A 22,475-nucleotide genomic window follows, 5' to 3' on the forward strand; every position below is an offset into this window, starting at 1 on the left:
AAACATTTCATTATAGAAAGATAGAAAAACAAAGAAGATTACAGACTTTGAAGTCAGACAGCCCTGAGTCATTTGGCCTGCCCTTTTTTTTTTTAGCATATTTTTTAAATTGTGTTTTTCTTTAAAGATACATAGATCACAAAAAAATGTTACATTAAAAAATATAAGAGTTTTATTCTGCTTATTGTCTGTTAGATAGCTTGTACATATTAGTTTCTTTTTCAGTAAACTGAGTTTAAAGTCTCTAACTCATTGAGTTCTGGAGATTAAAAATTTTCATGTTAGTAAAGAATAAAAGGAGTGTTTAGCATATTGTAAGTGCTCAGTACATTGTTAGGTGTTGCCATTTTTATTTCAAAAACACAATGATAACATGATCAGGAACTCTGCAGGATTCTTATATTACTTGAGGAATTTTCCTGTGGGGTTAAAGTAGCTGAGTTTTGCTTAATTTTGAGGAAGATTAAGTATTGTGGGAATTGAGAGAAGTTAATATTTGGGAACATAATTTCCATGATTGACTTTTGCATGGCTTCCTTTTTATTGTTCATTTAGTTTTAGTTGTCTCATGGCTCTATATCTTTGTTTTAGGAGTTACAGAAAATAGCACAATAGTAGAATTCTAGTGTTAGTTCTATACAACTTTATGCAAAGTTCTAAACTGGCTATTGTGGACTTCTATTTTTTATTAGGTGTTTATGGAGATGCAAAAATGTTTAAGTTACTGTCCCTGACCTTAAGGGCTTAATGTCTTTTTTTTTAAGATGTATTTTATTCCCCCACCTCCTTCCCCACCCTATTGTCTGCTCTTTTTGTCCATTCTCTATGTGTTCTGTGTCTGCTTGTATTCTCATTAGGTAGGCGACTCCGGGAACCAATTCTGGGACCTTCTGGAGTGGGAGAAAGGCGATTACTTTCTTGTGACAGCCACCTCATCTCCCTCTTCTGCATCTTCTTATTTTCTCTCCTCTATGTCTCTTGCTGCATCTTCTGCATCTTCTTATTTTCTCTTCTCTATGTCTCTTTCTGTGTCAGCTGGCACTCCTGCACAGGGAGGTGTTCCTAGGCAAGGTGGCAAACACCTGCACCGGGTGACATTCCCGCGTGGGCCAGCATTCCGCGTGGGCCAGATTACCCTCACCAGGAGGTCCTGGGCATAGAACCCTGTACCTCCTGTATGGTAGATGGGAGCCCAATTCCTTGAGCCATATCCATTTCCCAGGGCTTAATGTCTTTTAAGTATTATCCTTGGAATTTGGAAACTTTTTTTCTCAAGCTTTTTTTTTTCCTTTAGCTTTTTATTTTGAAATAACTTTAAACTTAAAGGAATGGTACAAAAATAATATAAAAACAATATATAGAACTCCAGTATACCCCTCCACCAGATATCTACATTTATTACCTTTTAGCATTTTGTGACCTTTCTTTCTGTCTCTTGGTCCATCTGTTATGTAAACATTTAAGAAAAGATTGCATATGTCATGCTTTTCTAACACATACCTACAGGTACATTTTCTGAGAACAAGGACACTCACTGTGTAAGTAAGTACAGCTATCAAGTTTTAAAAAATGTAACTGTGATGAAAAAGCATACGCTCTGTATTCCAGATTTTTTTTCAGTTGTCCCAATAATTTTTTCTTCCCTTGGTGGGAAGATTTTTTAAAAAATTTTGGCAATATATACCTAAAAAAATATATATATATATAAAATATATACATAAAAATATATACCTAAAATTTCCCCCCCTTTAGTCACATACATATATAATTAAGTTGTGTTAATTACATTCAAAATCTTGTGCTATCATCATCATCATTATCTATTACCAGAACTTTTCCTTTCCCCTAGACAGAAATTCTGTACTTTAACTCCCCTTTCCCTACTCCCTTTCCAGTTCCTGGTAAACTGTATTCCAATTTCTGACTCTAAATTTACTTGATCTGATTATTTCATATCATTGAGATCAATATTATTTGTCCCTTTGTGTCTGACTTACTTTTTTTTTTTTTTGTAGAAGGTACTGGAGATTGATCCCACTCCTTGTGTCTGACTTATTTTATTCAACTTATTTTCAAGGTTCATCTATGTTGTCTCATTTATCAGAATTTCATTCCATTTCAGGGCTGCATAATATTCCATTGTATGTATATACCACATTTTGTGTATCCATTCATTTGTCGATCGACATTTGGGTTGTTTCCATCCTTTTGGCAAATGTCAATAATGCCACTGTGAATACTGGTATGCAAATATTTGCTCAAGTCCCTGCTTTCAATTCTTTGGGTATATGCATAGAAGTGTGATTGTTGAATCATATAATAATTCTATATATAACTTTCTGAACTGTTTTTCATAGTGGCTGTGCCATTTTACATTCCCATCAGTAATGTATTTTTCTCTATCTTCTCCAATACTTGTTATTTTTCATTTTTAAAAATACTTGGCATTCTGTTGGGCACGAAATAGTATCTCATTAGGGTTTTGATTTGCATTTCCATAATAGTTAATGATGTTCAACATCTTTTCATGTGTTCTTTGACCATTTGTATATCTTCTTTGGAGAAGGCTTTTGTTCATATTTTGATGTTTTTGTTGTTGTTGTTGAGTTGTAGGATTTCTTTATATATTCTGGATATTAAACTCTTACCAGATTGGTGATTTCCAAATATTTTCTCCCATTCTGTAGGTTGTCTTTTTACTTTCACGATAAATTCTTTCAGTGCACAGCGAAGTTTTTAATTTTGATAAAGTCCCATTTATATGTTTTTTCTTTTGTTGCTTGTGCTTTGGTTGTAAGGTCTAAGAAACCGTTGCCAAACACAAGGTCTTGAAAGTGCTTCCCTATGTTTTCTTCTAGGAGTTCTGTACTCCTGGTTCTTATTTAGGTCTTTGATCCATTTTGAGTTAATTTTTGTATATGAAGTCCCCTTTCATTTTTTAGCATATGAATATTCAGTTTTCGCAGTACCTATTGTTTAAGGGACTTGGTACCTTTGTCAAAATCAGTTGCCCGTAGATTTGAGGGTTTATTTCTGAGCTCTCAATTCAGTTCCATTGGTCTGTGTCTCTGTCCTTGTGCCAGTACCATGCTTTTTTGACAACTGTAGCTAAGTACTATGCTTTAAAGGCAAGAAGTAAGAATCCACTCCCTTCGTTCTTTTAAGATGGTTTTGGCTATTCATGGCCCCTTACCCTTCCAAATAAGTGTGATGTTTGGCTTTTCCATTTCTGCAAATAATGCTGTTGGAAATTTGATTAGGATTGCCTTGAATCTGCACTTTGGGTAGAATTAATATCTTGACAATATTTAGTCTTCCAATCCATGAATATGGAATGTCCTTCCATTTCTTTAGGACTTCTTTGATTTCTTTTAGCAATGTTTTGTAGTTTTCTGTGTTTAAGTCCCAAGTCTTTATATGTTACGCTTGGTTAAATTTATTCCTCGATATTTGATTCTGTTAATTGCTGTTGTAAATGAAATTTTTTCTTAATTTCCTCTTCAGATTGTTCATTATTAGTGTTGCTGAATTTCTTAATATTATTTCCTGCATTTCTTGTATCACATATTCATAATTAGTGTTAGAAAGAAAGGAGAAAAAAGAGCAAAATATACTAGGAATGGTTTGAGTCACATTATAGTGTACCTAGTAGCTCTGCTTTCCTTAAAGAAAGGAAGATTAACTAGGATCTCATCTTTTCAGAAGTAGAAAGGAATTATCAAAACAGAACAGTAAAGATGGCCACCTCCTTGTTGCTTGCCAAGTCAGATCTGTGAGCCAATTACTTATCTTACATTCAGTTGTAAATCCATGTAGTATTTAAGTGTAGTATAAAATTATGATTGCAAGGTACTATAATTCTTAGAAGGCTTTCCATTTTGTTGAAAACAGGGATTTTTAAAAAAATCCATTTTATTGATATGTATTAATAAAGCATATAATTCATCCAAAGTATACAGTCAGTGGTATTTGATACAATCAGGAAGTTATTCATTCATCACTTCAGTCATTATTAGAGCATTTCATTATTGCAATAATAATAATAAACAAAACAAACAAAATTCTTTACCTGTCAGTCTCAATGCTTCCCCTGATATACATAGCTGATATCTCTGTCTATTCTTGCACAATTATTTATTTATTAAGCAAGTTTTTTTGAGATTTAGTCACGTACTGTGTGATGATCTATCCAAAGTATATAATCAGTGGCTTTTAGTATAATTACAATGTTGTGCATTCATGACAACAAAAATTTTAGAACAATTTCATTACTACAAAAAGAAAAACTCTACACCCCTTAGTAGTCCTTCCCTAGCCCTACATAGCCACTAATCTAATTTTATCTTTATAAATTAATTTGTATTTACATTTTATAGAAATGGAATCATACAATATGTAGTACTTTGTGTCTGGTTTCTTTCACTTAGCATAATGGTTTTTTTGGTCTGATATTAACATCTTGTAGTATTAACATTTGTTTAATTTCAGAGAAAAACAGTCTTATATATTCAACTTACCCATATTCATATTTCACATGCAGTTTTACTATGGTACACAGTCCCATGTTACTAAACCACTTTCATACCTACATAATAAGACTGATAGTTACAAACATTATTTTGGGCTTTCACCCTTTCTTAAGCTGTAGTTGGTACAGAAGCAGTAGTCGTATTAGTTAGGGTAGAGGAATGTTCAGTTATTTGTATGGTTTGGGTGTTCACTCATGATTATGGAGTATAGAATGGTCTTGTTTTTATCTTGACGCATCATGGTCACAGAGAGGCTTTTTCTAACACTAATATTCTATGAAATAGTTTATGTTTAACAGAAGAACACTAAAGTCTACCTCTGAGTACTAGTCCAGCTCCTGTATATCTTTTTCCCACAATTAAGAAATTAAATATCAAGAAAAGGAAAACATGAGATTGCATACATAAACAATGTTATTGCTTAAAAAGTCAATAAGTTTCCGTCTTTGAGTGACCATTGAATTTTATGTATAAAAAAATAGTTTTTATAAATGAAGTTTTTAAATGTAAAACAAAAGCTCCTGAAAATGTAGAAATAAATGTGGTCTTTATGAAAAATTATTCTTAAGCCATTTCTAAGATTTAATTTAATCATATTTGTGTTTTAAGATATTTTCAACTCCAGGTCATCCAAAAATGATTTACAGCTCCTCAAACTTAAAGACATCTTCAAAACTTTGTTCAGGGTCTAAATCTCACGATGTTCAAGAAGTTCTTAAAAAGAAACAGGTAATAGTCTTGCACCTGCTTCATATACAAAAATTAACTTCTAATTTCTTTCTGGTCTTATAAGTTAGGTAATGTTTTTATAAAGTATAACATTTTTATAGTTGTTACTCATGCAGTTCACTTCTGAGTTTCATTTCCAAACTTAGATTTAAGCTCACATGGGGTTTTTCAAATTAAATATATGCATTATCTCTGTTTAATTAAGAGATGTAACTAACCATGGATTATGGAAGCAAAATTTTCCTGGCAAAAATCCGTAGATTTTGTTATATCTAGCATATAGCTACATCTCACATTTTTATACTTTAAATTTCAAAAATATGGATTTGGCTTATTACTTTGGCAGGTGAGAGCAGTTACTGTTTTGCTTCATAAAGCTGTTTGGTTGGTTCAAATGAAAAATCCTCATTGATATAGCTAATTTGCATTTAATATTTTAATATATGAAAAAATACAATTAAATATACATTTGTATATTTAAATGTAAATTATTCTGGAAGTGTTGGGGGAAAATATTTTGAAAAGTTTCATATCTGGCTCAGTTACTTTGATTAGGAGGGAAATAAGTTTTATATAGGGAAGTCCCAGAAGAAATGAGTTAAGAATATAGCACCATTTTATGTATATATAATATAACAAAACTTTGTTATCCATTGCTGTTTTCTTCTTTACCTGTTCGTATAGGAAGCAATGAAGCTACAACAAGATATGAGGAAAAAGAGACAAGAAATGTTAGAAAAACAAATAGAATGCCAAAAGGTGAGACAAGAGCTTCATTGGTAGACTGCTGGAATGGATATATAGAATAGATTTTACAAAGCTATCTATATAAAGTTTTAGACCTTCTTTATATTAAAATTTACTAAGCATAATTTCAACTTGTCCTCTTTATTTTTTTAGATGCTAATATCGAAGCTGGAAAAAAACAAAAACATGAAACCAGAAGAGAGAGCAAATATAATGAAGACTTTGAAAGAGCTTGGAGAAAAGATCTCACAATTGAAAGATGAATTAAAAACATCTTCTGCAGTCTCTACACCATCTAAAGTGAAGACAAAGACAGAGGTATTTATTTCCATTTTTTAATTCAGTATAGAGTTATTGTGGAACCCTTAGGTGTCTAGTAGGCAAGCAATTTACTACAGTGGTTTTATTTAGCATTTCTATAGATGCTATGTAATATTTTTTGAGAAGAGGTGGCAAGACCCTGTTTGAACACAGATGTGGTTTTTAATTGAAGTATTTAGTGTTCTATGCTAAAGATGAAACTACTAGAGTGATGGGAGAAAAGAGATGTTTCCCGTTTCAGCAGATTTTTTCTAATGCTGTAATAATGTAATAAAATCATCCCTCTTAATATTAAAAAAAAAATCACTGGCTTTAATATGGATAATAATGTGGCATGATATTGAAAAGAATAATCAAATGTTCTTGATTCATTTTAATCTTAATTTTATTTACTTCCATCTGATTCCTTACTCTAGGAAAGTACTTGCTTTCCATAGTAGTTCCATTATACCACAGTTCTGTACTGAGATTTTAGATTACTTTCCTCCTTTTTGAGAACTGGGAATAAATTTGTCAGATGAATAGGATGCAGATTATATTATGTACCATATTAATTTACATTTTGAAATTGTGGTTATCAGTACTGAAGTGTAAAGCTGTTTCATTAAGAGTGCATCTTTTAAGATACTAAAAATGCTCTTTTTATTGCAGTTTCCCCATGTTGTATAAAGAGCATGTGCACCTTTTAAAAATTAAAGAGTGCATGGAAGAAACAAACACAGTTATACTACCTAAGGATGATAAAGAACTTGTCTCTTTAAAAAAAAGGGCAGGGAGCCTTGGTTTGAGGACTTGCTTCCCATGTACAAGGTCCCGGGTTAAATCCCCTGTACCGCCTTAAAAAAAAAAGGTTCAAATATGAAAGTAATCATGTAACTGTTTCCCCTTCATTGGTAATGAATTTTTACTACATAATTTATTTTGTACTATTGTGTTTCATTTTAATGTTTTCTTATATGAAAATTATTCTCAGGGCCCTCATCTCAGATGCCTTTTCCCAAGTCTGATATTTAGGCCAACTCCTGCAATAAGATTGCTTCTTATTTTCTGCTCAAATCATTATACTCTCTATGTATTTGCAGTGGTACATCTAAAAAACTATGTTCCCTAAAACACACGTTTATTGCATTGTGTTAGTTACTCTTTTTCCCCAGAAGGAATGTGCGTTATTCTGTAAGCATAATGTTCTTATAGAACTTGGAAGTTCTCTAAGAAATGTTTTCACTTTTAATTGTTTCAAAGGCCCAGAAAGAGCTGTTAGATACTGAACTGGACCTCCATAAGAGATTATCGTCAGGGGAAGACACAACAGAGTTACGGAAAAAACTCAGTCAGTTACAGGTTGAGGTAAGATTTAGGAGTAGTTACTAACCTACCACATTTGACATTTCAATCAGTAGTTCTCTCTTCATCTGTTTTTCAAGGTTTGATCTAATGATGGATACTACACTCTACCCTTTATTGATGTTTTTTAGGCGGCAAGATTAGGTATTTTACCTGTGGGCCGAGGAAAGACCATGTCCTCTCAAGGTCGAGGAAGAGGTCGAGGCCGTGGAGGAAGAGGAAGGGGCTCCCTAAATCACATGGTGGTAGACCACCGCCCCAAAGCGCTAACAGTTGGGGGATTCATTGAGGAGGAAAAAGATGAATTACTTCAGCATTTCTCAGTAAGTTTTTAAAGTAGCGAATGTTAACTCTAAAACCACTGTAGTCAGCATTTCTTTGCTGCATTCTGTGTAAATAACAAATGTTTTATAGATTAGGAAACTTTGTTGTAAAAACATGGGTATTAGCAAATTCTTATTAATATATTTGAAGGTCAAGAAGCAGCTTTTGCGTGTAATTCCAAAATACTTGACATAAATGCATTCGTAGTGATAAGTTGATCAAACTTATATTTGATTTTTGTTTTAAGATTATTATATGATTTGCCAAATTATATATAATGCATTAAGTGAAATCAATCTGCGATAGAGGCAAAATTCAAAGAAGGAATTTATTAGGATAACATAACATGTTTAGGTATCTGTTTACAGTGGTGCCACTTACTTTTAGACAAACATGCAATAAAGATTTACTGTAGGAAATACCTTTATTTTATGCATATACAGAATTTATACTTTTTCCAACTACCATTAATCAATTCAGTAAATATTATCATTTGTGCAAGTGCATTTTCACACATTATCTTATTTAAACTTAAATTACTATAAGGGACATGTGAAATCTTGTGTGTACAGATGTGAAAACAAAACTTTAAAGTAGATCAGCCAAAGTTATGTGGTTAATAAATGGCAGAACCAAGTTAAAAATATGCATTTGGTTGAAAAGATCCAGGTTCCCTCTTCCTTACACAACTTCTTTGGTATAAAACATTTTTAGCTCTTAATATTAAGTGTTGATAAGAGAAATCATGAAGAACAGAGGTTCACCTCAGGTGTTCTTCCTCGTTGGAAGCCCAATATCCTGTTTCACCCTGACTCTTGGAGTATGGTAGATAGTTTAATGTCCAGATTTGAGACTTATCTGGGCAGTAGTCTATTCACCATTGAGCCAGTTCTTTCACTGGTCTGAGCCTTGTTTTGCATTTGTGTATAAAGTGGGAGAATACCAGTTTTGTTCTCAAAGGGTTGCTTTGAAGAGTAGAGAAGGTAATATATTGAGGAGAGAATTACACAAGTACAGGGTGTTCTTAAAAGGTTGCATGAATATTGGTTTTTGTCTGTTCGTGTTGTTGAGTATATAAAATTAAAACCTTCTTATGAAATAAATTGGGTGTTTAGACCCAGTGCCAGTTCTAGTAAAGTGATATCGAATTAGATAAAGCAGAATTTTTATAAAAATGACTCATTGCAGAATGTTCCAATACCAAAAAAAATGGGCATTACTAGGTTGAAAGCTGCATGCTGGATCCTGAGGATCACTTACATTTTAATCCAGAATTCACGTTCAAATGGATTGCTGTCCTTCTCAAAAGTAGACCCATAGTAGAGTGTCTAATAATTTTAACTGATTTTAACGTACATACATGTGATAAATCTGAAATGTGGCATTCAGCTGGTGGATATGGGAGTGTTCAGATATTTGAGGAAGGAGCAAAAAGCCAAAGGCAGATGAAGGAACTTCAAGAATGAAAAACTGCCCTTGGTTTGATGACTTTATTTTATTTCATTTTATTTTATTTTATTAATTCAGTAATCTATTTTAATTTAATTTAATTTTTGTTAGGGTAATATCAGCCAGTCTTGAATACTAGGAGCACATTTCCTCTGGTAATAGTAATTTGGGTAGTATAGTATGCTTTCTTTGAACTAACTACAGAAATACACATGCCTAGACATTATTGTCAATTGATTTAGTACACTTAATGGAATTCTTCAAGGTCTTTTTTATCCCACAAAGACCAAGATAATATTAGTGTTTTCAACGATCTTTTACTATTCTTAATGATTGTGCAAGGATCATGGATGAACCATATCTGTATGAAAAGATGATGGATTGGTTTGAGTGAAGCTTTTCTAAAGTATGAAGATCTAATTCTGGAGTCCTTGAAAGTTTGTTCTTGTAAATCAGTTTATAAGAATTTATCATCCATGTGATTATTATGATTATACATAAACGGTAGCTATAAGTATGCTCATTATAACACTCTTTGTAATAGTGAAAAATGAGAACAATCTAAATATTCCCAAAATTAAAACTACCTTTGCTGCCATTAATATTTAATGATGTGAGAAAATTCTCAGGATTGACCATCAAGTTAAAAAAGGTGGAATACAAAATTGTGCATAAACTTGGAATGAAAGTACATTCAATTATTATTTCTGGTGGAATTCAGGTTAATTTTTCTTTAAAACATATAAGTAAATAATACATATTTATCATATAATACAAGTATCTGTAACAGCATAAAACATAAATATTACATATATAAGTATATTAACATGTAGCAGGGGTCAGCAAACTTTTTCTGTAAAGGAGCAAATAGTAAATATTTTAGGCTTTGTGGATTTTAGCTTTGCTGCCTACATAATGGTCTCTGCCACATTTGCTATTGCTGCTGCTTCTGATGCTATTTTTTCTTTTTTTAATAACTTTAAAAAGGTAAAAACTATTCTTAGCTCAAAGGCCAACAAAAAACAGGGTATAGGGCTGCATTTGGCTTGTGGGCCAGTTTGTCAACCCCCTGTTATATATGTGTTACTTCCATGTGTTTCTTTTATATATATTGTATAACATTTTAAAGTCACAGCATTTATATATTATTTATATTACTTTATTGTTAAAATTTAAGTTAAAATATGTGAAAAGTAATATAGTCACATATTATATAATATATAAATAGAATTCTGTATATTTCAAAATTGAAAGCACGGAAAGAACTTTTTAAAATTAAGAATCTTCATGTAAAACTCTTTCATTTCACAGAGTTCTGGGGATATTAAAGACCTTCATGAAGAATTCCCTTTAAATATTTTAACGTTAAAGTCTAGGTCCAAAGCTGAAAAATTTAAGTAAGGCACAGACCCTTGCTTACGGTCACTGGGATAGGGATACATTCCTTTGCCCCAGGTTAAGGAGGGCTTGGGCTAGTGCTCTAAATGTTTGAAATACTTGGATTGTACTTTGACCCTTTTCAAGTAGACTCTACTGATTAACTACCAAGATTTTTTAATTGTGTTAGTGTAGTTTACCTTTTATATTCAGTAATATATGGTGAAACTTGGATTTTTTTTTTCCTGATTATGAAAGTAATGCATGCTTCTCTCAGGGTGCAATTGACTGGCTGCCAGTAATAAATAAATGACATGAAAACTGGGGACATTTATTTTCTCTCTTTCAGGAAATCTGGAAATGAGGAGGTTTTAAGACTAATTCAGTAACTCACACATGTTCTTTCAGTTTTTCTCCTCTGCTGTTCTACTGCTTTGGCTTTTCTCCAGCTTTTTTCCTTCTGGTGTCAGGATGGCTACATCAGCAACAGACATCACAACCTCTAATAAAAATGTCCAAAGGCAAAAAGGAAGTGTGCTTTTCTTTTACTACTTTTAAAAAGAGTAAGGAAAACCTTTCTAGAAAAAAGCCCCCCTCCCCCAGACAAACATCCTTCTACCCAAATACTCTCACATGTATTTGCCAGAATTGTCACCCATTTCTACACTTACCCTCTTGAAGGAAACAGTTTAAACCAATCATGGTTCACCCTCTGAACAGAGGTTCAAATATGGTGATTAGCTAGTGGTAGAAATCAGGATCTTTTAGAAAAGAGATAATAATTGTTTAAGGTTAGACAACTAACAGTGTCTTTCATGGTGTTCATTGAAGAAAACTTGGAAAGTATGTAAATAGAAGAAAAAAGGAAACAGCAAAAACCCTAAGTCCCTTAGATTCTTTTTTTATTATAAGTTTTTTGGTTTTTGGTTTTATAAAAGCTAAACATAAACATCATTTGAGAAATCAAATTAACTTAGCCACAAGATTGTTAAACAGTGTCCTGCTCTGTTTTCCCCATTTTCCCTTCCCTGGAGATGTTCACTTTGAACTCTTTTAATTGGTTCTTTTGTTACTTCTTGTTTTAAATTTTTCAAACTTTATATATTGATTTCCCAATAGTCTTTACGCTTTCTAGCTCCCCCAATTTTTTGGCTTTGTTGTGTTCTCTCTCATTTTCTCTGTCCTTGTGGATTTATGCCTTTATAAAGTCAATTACTTTACTATCGTTTCAGTGCGGTATGGGAAAGGTACAAAATTACATACTATATGGGTGTTCAGTCTCCCATCTTTAATCAGAAAGCCCTTTGATTATTAAGGAAGTACATGGTTAAGAATTCTGAGTTTTTGTACCATGAAATTATTTGTGTAAGTATAATTTTTATGTTATTACTGGCTGGCAAGAAATCTAACTCCCCCACCTTGCCATTTTTGACTTTTTATAAAGCAACTGAATAGTTCTACTATAATTATTAAAGACTTTTCACATACAATTAGTCTTTCTCTGTCTCCTCTCTACTCTGGGTTTTTATCCTTTCTCATCTTCTGAGTGTCTAAAAAATATCTTTGAGAGTTTTATTGTGCATGAAAGTGATACCTTATATCAATTTTCTTTTGTGTTTACCAGAACAAAACTTAACTTTTCTCTAGATTTAACCTTCAGAGAAACTTTTCTTGGTAGTGCTTCTTTGCCCTTAATTAGACCTTGTTTAAAACTTTTGGTAATGGTAGATCTTTTATGAACTATAGTTATTTTTTCTAATGATTTATTTTATTTCTCTGCCTCTACCTTGTTGTTTGTGCTCATCTCTGCTCTCTCTGTCTGCTTATCTTCTTTTTAGGAAGCACCAGGAACCAAACCCGGGACTTCCCATGTGGGAGGGAGGTGCCCAATCATTTGAGCTACCTCTGCTCACTAATTGTTGTGTCTCTTATTGTATTTCCTCGTTGTGTCTCCTTGTTGCGTAATCTTGTTGCATCAGTTTGCCATATCAGCTCGTTGTCTTACTCATCTTCTTTTGGAGGCATTGAGAACTGAACCCAGGGCCTCCTGTGTGGTAGGCAGGCACCCAACCTCTTGAGCCACATCCCCTTCCCATATTGTTATTTAATTTCATTATCTGGCACAAGTGATCAGGAGATTATCTTTTTATTTTTTTTTAGGATTTTTATTTACTTCTCTCCCCTTCCTCCCCCTAGTTGTCTGCTCTCTGTGTCCTTTCACTGTGTGTTCTTCTGTGACAGCTTCTATCCTTATCAGCGGCATCGGGTATCTGTGTTTCTTTTTGTTGCGTCATCTTGCTGCGTCACTCTCCGTGTGTGCAGCACCACTCCTGGGCAGGCTGCACTTTTTCATGCTGGGTGACTCTTCTTACGGGGCGCACTCCTTGCGCGTGGGGCTCCCCTATGCGGGGGACACCCCTGCATGGCACGGCACTCCTTGCACGCATCAGCACTGCACGTAGGCCAGCTCCACACAGGTCGAGGAGGCCCGGGGTTTGAACCGTGGACCTCCCATGTGGTAGGCGGATGCCCTATCCTTTGGGCCAAGTCTGCTTCCCAGATTATCTTTTATGTACACTTTGCTATATAGAAGACTCTCTTCAGATAAAAATATAATTTTGGTAGCTAGAACTAGTAGTGAAATTTGGCAATAATAATTTTCTTAACCTTTTCTAAGTCATTGAAACTCTCTAGACCACTTAATTTTCTTTCTCTTAGCTTTTTTTTTCATTTCTTTATAGAAATAATTTCTGCTTTTAGAACATTATAAATTATAAAGGAGAAAGCATAGAAAATCTGAAAATAAATTATAAAAGAGAAAGCACAAAATCTGAAAATCAAATATTACATCTTTCCAGCCCTGGTATCTATGATACACATACATACTACTCTCACTGTTTTGGAACTTGTGCTTTAACCCATAAAGGAGTTTCTACATTTGACTATAAGGAATAATGCTGACATGAACATTGCTGTACAAGTATTGGTTTGAGACCGTGTTTTCACTTCATTGGAGTATGTACCTAGAAGTGAAATTGCTTGGTCATATGGTAATTCTGTTTTAACTTTTCGAGTCGTTGCCCTCCTTCCTGGTGAAACATTTATTGAGCTCTTTCTTTTTGAAGGCCCTCTCATATATACTATCATTCTTGCACCAACTCTGTAAGTTAGATAATATGTACTCCATCTTAGAGATAAGGCGATGGAGACTTAAGTAGATGAAATAGTCAATAAGTGCAATGTCCAGTGTATTATGGAGAATCTTAGATGTTTGTGAATATAGCTATGTTTGCCTTATTTAAAGGCATTCCCTTGAAAGAAAGTATGATTTATGTACCTGGGTCCCTATTCATGGTTGGTTAGGGCGTTTCCCATTTTTCACTATTTAATAATATGTCATATTGGACTGGACACTTTTGAATGGGTTAATTCTTCATTATGTGCAACATTCCTGCACATTGCAGGACCTTTAGCACCCCTGGTTCCCACCTACTAAATGCCAAGTGCTCTCTCATTGTGACAACCAAAAATGCTTCCTAGAGTAATACTATGGTGTCCACTTGAGAAACATTGCTTTAGAAAAGTTCCCAGGAATGAGATGACTGGATTAAAGGCATGCATATTTAAGAATCTGGTACAGATTGCCAAATAACACTGCAATAATTTTCTGTTAATTTATATGTCCAGTGGTGAATAGAGTGCCCATTTGCCCATACCTTCGATAACAATTGAGTTTTTTCGTTTTTGTTTTTTTCATTTGTATCATTCAGGGATTGATGAATGATGACTGGAAAAGATTTGGTATCAGTTTCTGATCTAGTTAAATGCCTGAGCTAGATGAATTTCTATCTGAGCAACTTCTGCCTCAGAGGTTCCTAGTTTAAGCTACTGCACATAATCATATATTTTTTCATTAATGGTATGTAATTGATTTGCTTACACACACACACACAAACACGTATATATTCATTTTTTATTTGAATTATTTCCTTGATGAGGAATAAAAAGGTATACAATGAAAAGGTTCCCTTCAACCTCCAGTCATACAATTTCTTTCCCCAGAGGCAATTATTTTTACCAGTTTCTCACATATCTTCCTGAAGATACTCTGTACATATTAGGTATTCCCTCTTTTCCACATGTTATGTAACACTTTAGCATAATAATCTTCTTTCTTAGTATGTATTAGAAGTTGTTCTATAGTAGTATGTATGCTTTAGCTTCATTCTTTTTTATGGCTGCATGGTATTTCATTGCATACATATTCTGTACAGTACCTCATTTTACACAAACAACACAAGAATTCAGGTATACACAATTGGCAGTCAAAAAAAATAAAGGCAGAGAAAGAATTAAAATTTTTAAAAATTATTTCATTAATTTTGTCTACTTATTGTTACTAGAGTGTTAGTCTTATTTATAAAAAATGTGTGATAGGTATGTTTGTATAAGAAATATTTATTAAATATTCAGGTCTGGAAGTAGAACATTGCAGTATCCCAAAAACCCTCCTCCTGTTCCTCTCTGAGTCACCCTCTTCTCTTCTTAGAGAAGTAACCATGATGCTCACTTTAGTATAAATCACCTCCTTGCTTGCTTTATAGTTTTATCACCTAAGTGTGCATTCTTAAATATTATTGTGTTTTTTTGCCAATATTTTGAGTTTTATATAAATGGAACCACACAGTGTTCTTTTGTGTCTGGTTTCTTTTGCTCGACATTATGTTTTTGAAATTCATTCTTACATACAAGTTTTCCATTTTTGTTGCTATAGAGTATTCAAATGTAAAAATGTACCACAATTTATCAGTGTTATTTAGATTCCCAACAGCACTGTATGTGAGTTCTTTACTTGGTGTTGTCAGAATACTTCTTTCTTCTCATTGCTAATCTTATTTGATTTGTTATACATTAAACAGACTGCATAAGAAAGCAAATTAAATTTCTAAGTCTTTAAATAATATTTATGCAGTACATTTAATGCCTTAATTCCTTTTGGAGATCGGAGCTGCTACCCTTTTTTGAAAGGCAACCCAATTATTACAGAATAAAAAATATTTATTGCTTTTTCTGATTATAGAATTAATATATCTTTAGTTAAAATTCAAATAATGCAAAAAATGAACAAAACAAGCAATGAAAGCCTCTTAATTGTTGAGCTGTGTGTTAAAAGATGAGTGTATTAGTTAACCAAAAGGGTGCTAATGCAAAATACCAGAAATCTGTTGGCTTTTATAAAAGGTATTTATTTGGGGTAGAAGCTTACATTTACCAGGCCATAAAGCGTAAGTTACTTCCCTCACCAAAGACTTTTGCCGTATTTTGGAGCAAGATGGCTGCCAATGTCTGCAAGGGTTCAACCTTCTGGGCTTTCTTGGGAATTGTTTCTCTCTGGGCTCAGCTGCTCTGCTTTCGCCACATGACCAGCTGTAGACTGTCAGGCGAACAGCTTGTCTCTCTTCCTAAGGTTTCTGCCGTGTCTAGTGGAGCCTTCTCTCCTTCCTCACATAACTGCTTCTTTGTGTGTTTACTTCCTGGCTCAAAACTCTTACCCCTCTTGTCTGTGGCATGGTTTCTCTGTGATTCCCCGCCCACCAGGTCCTACTGATGTGGCCCAGTCAAAGCCTTAATCATTTAATCAAGTGAAAGTGAAACCTCTGAATCCAGTGTAATCTAATATGTCCAGAGGATCATACCAGTTTACAAACATAATCCAATATCTGTTTTTGGAATTCATATCCAATATCAAACTGCTACAATGAGTAAGGGCAAAGGATGTCTGTTAAGTAAATTATCTGATTTTTTAAAGACGTAATTCTTATTTGGATAGAGCCATTTTGATACATCACTATAGTATGTCCCACTAAGTCACAATGGTTGGTGTCAGGTTACAAAATTCATTCCCTTACAAGGGGTAATAATTTTTCCTTAGCTCACAGACTGGTAGTAATTAACTGGTTATAGACCTAGTCTAGCGCATTCTTATCATGCAGTACTCAGAAGTGTTTCTTTGAAATATTTGGCAAATGCTTCATGAAATTTAGCATTTTCCCCAGACAAACAAGAATGACACCCCAAATTAAAAAGGACCTCTTCTGTTTATTATGTTTTTTAGAACTGTATGCAGAATCCAGCACTAGTGATAGATTACTGTAGGGTTGACTAAGTTTTCATTTTTATGAGACTTTGGATCTCTGTCTCTGTTGCCTTGTGTTTAAAATTAAACTCTTGCTCTTCCTTATTGGAATTTGTTGGGGAAGAAAAAAATGTTTAGAAACACATCTGAAACTGAGTTTACCTTGAATCAGGATGGTAGGTGTTTAACATTTGTTGAAAACATAAATGAACTGGGGAGTCCTTTTCTTTACTTCCTCAGAAGAGGAAGTAGGTGGGAATAGCTTTATCACATATAGGTGGAACTGTACGAGATGCAATGAAATGAATAGGCATGAGCTGATTTACCTTTTTAGAAAATTACTTATATTTTTAAGGTTTGAGTCTCTATTTGTAGATACCTAAGCCACAGGTCAACAGTAATAAGATATTTGTTGGCTTCATCATCTCTCCTTTAAGTAGGGTGACCATATAATGTATCCAAACTAAGACACTAAAACTTACATGAAACTGGGTCATAGATATAAACCGTGAACTATTCTGGGCAAACCAGAACATAATAGTCACTAATTAAAAAGTTCTCCCTTTTTCCCCCAACTCTCTTTGGAGATTGTTTGTAGATCTCTTTTATCAAATTTTTATTTTTCTAAATCATTACACTTTTTAGATAGAACAAAATTGGAAGGAATAATTAATAAATGTGAATGGAAACATGTTCTTCTAAATATGTTTTAGGCTACAAACCAAGGGTCAAAATTTAAAGACCGTCGACTACAAATATCATGGCACAAGCCCAAGGTACCTTCTATATCCACTGAAACTGAAGAAGAGGAAGTCAAGGAGGAGGTAAATTTAAAGATTGAAAATAAGAGTTGAATTAGATAGCTTCCCAATTATACATTTTTCTTGACATTAAAGAAAATAGTGTAAATAAAAAATAAATATTGGGTTCTTCCTTCATGTAGGCAGTTAACCTAGAAGTCAAGGAGTTAGAACAGGTGCAGAAAAATAAAAAGGTCTTTTGGGGTTATTTTCTTCTGGTAGGGGTGACTGTGTTTTTCTTCTTTTATATTTACATTCACTCTGGCTTTATTTGGGTTCTAGATATTTATTGTTAAATGAGGACATGGATTATATGAACAAATTAAATTTTAGCTGGTTGTTTTAACTTTTTGTGTCTTTAAACACTAAGTAATAGATTTGAGTTTCTTGTTTTACTTCTCAATTTAAATGTTAGAGTGCTGGAAAGCAGAGGGAAGAAGTGGAAAACTAAGGACCTAAATAATGCATGTAAAATATATGAAATCAATTTTACCTTTTACTCCTGTTTTATAGAGTTTATTAAAATAGACATGCAGCGTGCATTGCAAATTATTCCTGATTCTTAATAACCTTGTTTTTAAAAGATGTGTAGCATTTGTGGTTGATCAGGAGTCTTCTGACTGTATTGACCAGATGGGCCAAACAAAAGCAGATACATTTCCCATGTTAAAAAAAAGAGCAAGAGGAAAGTCCTGGTATTTTTAAATATTTATAGGTACTTCTACTTTGTGTAAGATTTTAGATTTTTATCTAAAATTTAGAATGCTAATGGCATGGGAAAGTTAAGTTAGTATTAGTCACCTCTCCCAAATAATTGGATATAAAAGGAAATGTTTAAGTATTTGAGAGCAGTCGTTTATTTTCCTCATTTTTGTATTAATGGAATATAATTAATTTTATCAGAAATATATTTCATAGATATTTTTTCTGTTTCCCAACCTAAATATGCTCCCTCTCCCTACTTTTTGTTTTACTTTCTTTTCCTGGTAATATTATAATAGCAATCTATTAAAACTAGCAATATCGGCAGGGGAAAAGAATTTTAATGCATTTTTTAAAAATGTTTTTTCCTTGAAAGTACTCTTACTGTACTTTCTATATTAGTTTATTTGTTCTTTGGCTTAAATTATATATTTTTTAATGTTCTTATACCACTAAGTAGATTTTATTTGTCTCTTTCTTCAGGAAACTGAAACTTCAGATTTATTTTTGCATGATGATGATGATGAAGATGAAGATGAATATGAGTCTCGTTCATGGCGAAGATGAAATCTGATGCGAGCTGTATAATTTTTAGGAATATTGTTTAGAAGAACAACTTTTTAAAATTATTTAAAGACGTCAATGAGCCAAAAAAATTTTTTATTTTTCTTTTCAATGCAGTAGGTTTAAGGACAGCAAGTTTGCTATTTAAACACATCTCATAACTGTACATGATATTAAAGCACCAAAGGCCTAGTGACTTTTACACAGTTGTGAAGATCCACAGGAATGACATGGAAAATCTCTAGAGCCTTATTTTCCACACCTGTTTTTGTTGCTGTTGGTGTTGGATTATGATGTAAATGACAGGGTGTTCAGAAATTTTATTTTGGATTATAATCTGCTGATAAAATTTCATTAAACGTCAAAATCGCCTGGAATCTCTTAACTCTCAGCTATTATGGATGGGTTGTAGGATAGTAGGAGTTATTTTTAATTGAAATGCCCTAGTGCTTTCAAGAGTCTTCTTGGAAGACAAGTACAATTTATTTTAATTTTGTTTGTTTTTCTATAGAGAAGCCCAATTTGTATTCAGTAAAAAAAAATTTTCAAGGTTTTTATGTGCAGCAGTACTATTTCAGTATAAATCACAACAAATTCTTTATGTTCTCAGATACTTTTAAAGCATTGATATCTAGCTCTGGTGTTTCCATTTTCTCATCATATTAACTCTTCTGGACTTCTGCTACTGAGTCATTAGTTTGCTTTGATACTTAGTGAGTAGCATTGGTTCAGTTGGTCTTTTTTTTTTTTTTAAAGCATTCTCAAAATGTAAAAGCTTTTACCTGTTGCCCATTTCTTATCCCTCTTTTCTTTCCCCTGCCTTTATTAATGGGCCTGACTTACCCAGTAATGAGATAAATGATTTATTTGGGTCACCAAAAGACAGTCCCCAGTAAAAGGTTTAAACCAGCACCTTGATAAATAAATAAGATAAATAATGGAAGGATTTTGGGGGGGGAGGGAGTCATCAGCGTATTTTTCTCTTTTAAAGCTTCAGTTTAGTTATAGTTAACACAAAGGGTTAAAAGGTGTCTGAAATTCTTTTCTTAAATTTAAACCATGATGATGAGGTAGCTGGGGTGGAATGGGTTAGGGGGGTAGGTATGCTAATAATAAATGGGAAGTCATAACTTGACTTTGATCAGATAACCATATATTTTCATCATTTTGTAGCTTATTGCTATCCATGAACGTAGGCATCCCTCCATAGACAGTTTCCTTCACTGTGTGCATTCTTACTGTACACTGTATAGAGTATCTGTTAAGTAAAATATATATGTAAATTTTTGTCATTGTGTTCTGAATGTTAGATGGAAAGCAGAGGAGCAACACTACACTGTACTGGCCCCTGGGGAAATAAAATGATTAGTGTACATAGGATGTCACTTTTTTCAAGGATATTCACATCTGTGTTTTTATATATGTGTGGTGTGAAAAATTGAAACTTCTGTTGGCTTCAGAAAGTTCTTGGTAATCACTATATCAAGGATTTTGATTCCTGAGGTAAAGACTCCCAAAATAGAAGCGATTCACTGAGAAACTCAAAACCCTCAGGACTCCAGATTTGCTTAGCCACAGGAAGCTAAATCCCACATCCTGATCATCTTTTCTCCTACATATTTCCCTGGAATGATGTGTCAAGCCAGAATCATTTTTTAAGTTCGTGTAATTTTCCCTTCATAATAATAAGGTCTTCCTGTTTCTAGTTTATTATTATATTTCTGATAACACAAGCTGAAATAAATTTATAAAAGGAAAACATTAGAATGGGGTACCTATAATAAGTAATCTTGCTCCTTCCTCCTCCATCATCTCTAATGAAATTTTCTTGATGTCTGTGGCTCAGTCAGTATATATTTTGAAAGATTCATTGTGGTGAATATTTTGAGTCCTGACAGTTTAAACGTGATAGAGGGAACAAAGGATTTATATATTTTTTGTACAAAGTTTTTTCTTAAACTGTATAATTTTGTAAATAAATGTTTTTTTTGTTTTGTTTTTTTGGTTTTTTTTTTGTTGTTGTTGTTTTTTTGTGTACTAAACCTACCAGCGTATAGATTTCAATAAGAATTGTTGTATTTTTGTATTTGGAAGCAGAAAATTACAGTAAATTAATGGAGCTGTAAGAAAATTTTCAGTAGACTGACAGTTCATCTAGAATGAGATTCCTTTTCATATGATTTTTTAACCTCAAAATTGACATCTTAGTCTTAGTACAGAGAGAGTTGAGGATTTGCTTGAAGTTTTAGTTTTTTGGGGGGAGGGCAGTGGTAATGAAAGAGAAGGGTATTAAAGTGAAGAACAGAGAGACACTTTTTAACAATAAGGTTTGAGGTCTTTTGTATAAAACTTGGTTTTCAGTACAATTTAAATAGGACTAAATACTTAGGAACTGTCCTTTCTAAGACTTTTAAAACATGTTTGACTCAAAAATGAATTTAAAATGAGTTAATTATTATATTAGAAAATTTAAGTAAAGGTTAGCATAAAGTAGTTGAAGATAGATATTTTTCCTTTAAAAATTTTAACCTCCACCCTCAGATCCCCAAGTGTTGAGTTTTTCTTAAAAGCATATAACTACCATGATTTGTTTTCTTGGAATCTTCATTTACCAGAAATAACATACAGCATCTGAGACAAATTCTGTTCTTCTTAATGTGTGTGACATTATAAATATATAAATAGCTGATCAACAATAACAAAAACTACGAATCCAGCCATGTCAACCTGGCTTACTAGTGGATTACTGCCCAGGTTTAGATAGGTAACTCCAGGGATATGCAGAATTCCCCTAAACTTTTTAACGTTATAACATTGGTAAAACATTGTCACCAGCTAAGATGATAAATTGGAGAACACGGTCCTGTTAAGGGGGATAAAGGTCCATGATGATGGATCATTATTTCAAAAAGAAGAAAAAAATCATGTGAAAAGGAATAGTGGTTCCTCTTGATGTATAGTATGCCTGTATTATAGTTTTTACAAAATTGTGAACTTGTGTAATAGTATAATAGGAGATATTGTTGAATTTCTAACTGTTTATACATTTAAATTCATATATGTAATGTTTGTTTTATTGATTACAATCTGAATTTCTAAGAAGCATGTTGACTTTTGCAATAAAGATGCAATGTGGAATGGTTCACAATTGGGGAAAAAGAAAAAAAGAAAAAAGTATTACGAATTTAAAAGAATTTGGAAAATTTATGAACCATTTCCAAAAATTATAACAATCACCAAAAGAGCTGTAATTCTGGATTGTTCTGGAAAGAAAGAAAATGTGTGTGTATGTTTGCTTGTGTGAGAGAATGAGTAGTGGATATGTTTGTGTGTTTTCTGTTGGGCTCGTATGAGAATGTCACTCAATATGAAGTTGGGTTCTAAAGCCACTGGGCCATTAAATATTCAGAATAACTCCCTTAATGGTATTCTTGAGAATGAAAGAAGAGTAGT

The 22,475-nt window shown here is 33.1% G+C and overlaps 1 protein-coding gene across 2 annotated transcripts in view; it reads left to right on the top strand.

The window, feature by feature from the left end:
• Positions 1 to 22,264, top strand: part of RBM27 (RNA binding motif protein 27) — a 92,792-nt gene extending 70,528 nt beyond the window's left edge. For both annotated transcript variants that reach the window (XM_004476578.2, XM_004476579.2), the window contains exons 15-21: positions 5,139 to 5,258; positions 5,943 to 6,017; positions 6,159 to 6,323; positions 7,569 to 7,673; positions 7,802 to 7,993; positions 17,670 to 17,780; positions 18,942 to 22,264. In XM_004476578.2, the coding sequence (XP_004476635.1) occupies positions 5,139 to 5,258; positions 5,943 to 6,017; positions 6,159 to 6,323; positions 7,569 to 7,673; positions 7,802 to 7,993; positions 17,670 to 17,780; positions 18,942 to 19,025 (852 nt within the window). In that variant the 3' untranslated portion in view covers positions 19,026 to 22,264. The remainder of the gene's footprint in view (positions 1 to 5,138; positions 5,259 to 5,942; positions 6,018 to 6,158; positions 6,324 to 7,568; positions 7,674 to 7,801; positions 7,994 to 17,669; positions 17,781 to 18,941) is intronic.
• Positions 22,265 to 22,475: the final 211 nt, after the last annotated feature.

Source organism: Dasypus novemcinctus, chromosome 2 (genome assembly GCF_030445035.2).
Source record: "Dasypus novemcinctus isolate mDasNov1 chromosome 2, mDasNov1.1.hap2, whole genome shotgun sequence".
NCBI lineage: Eukaryota > Metazoa > Chordata > Mammalia > Cingulata > Dasypodidae > Dasypus > Dasypus novemcinctus.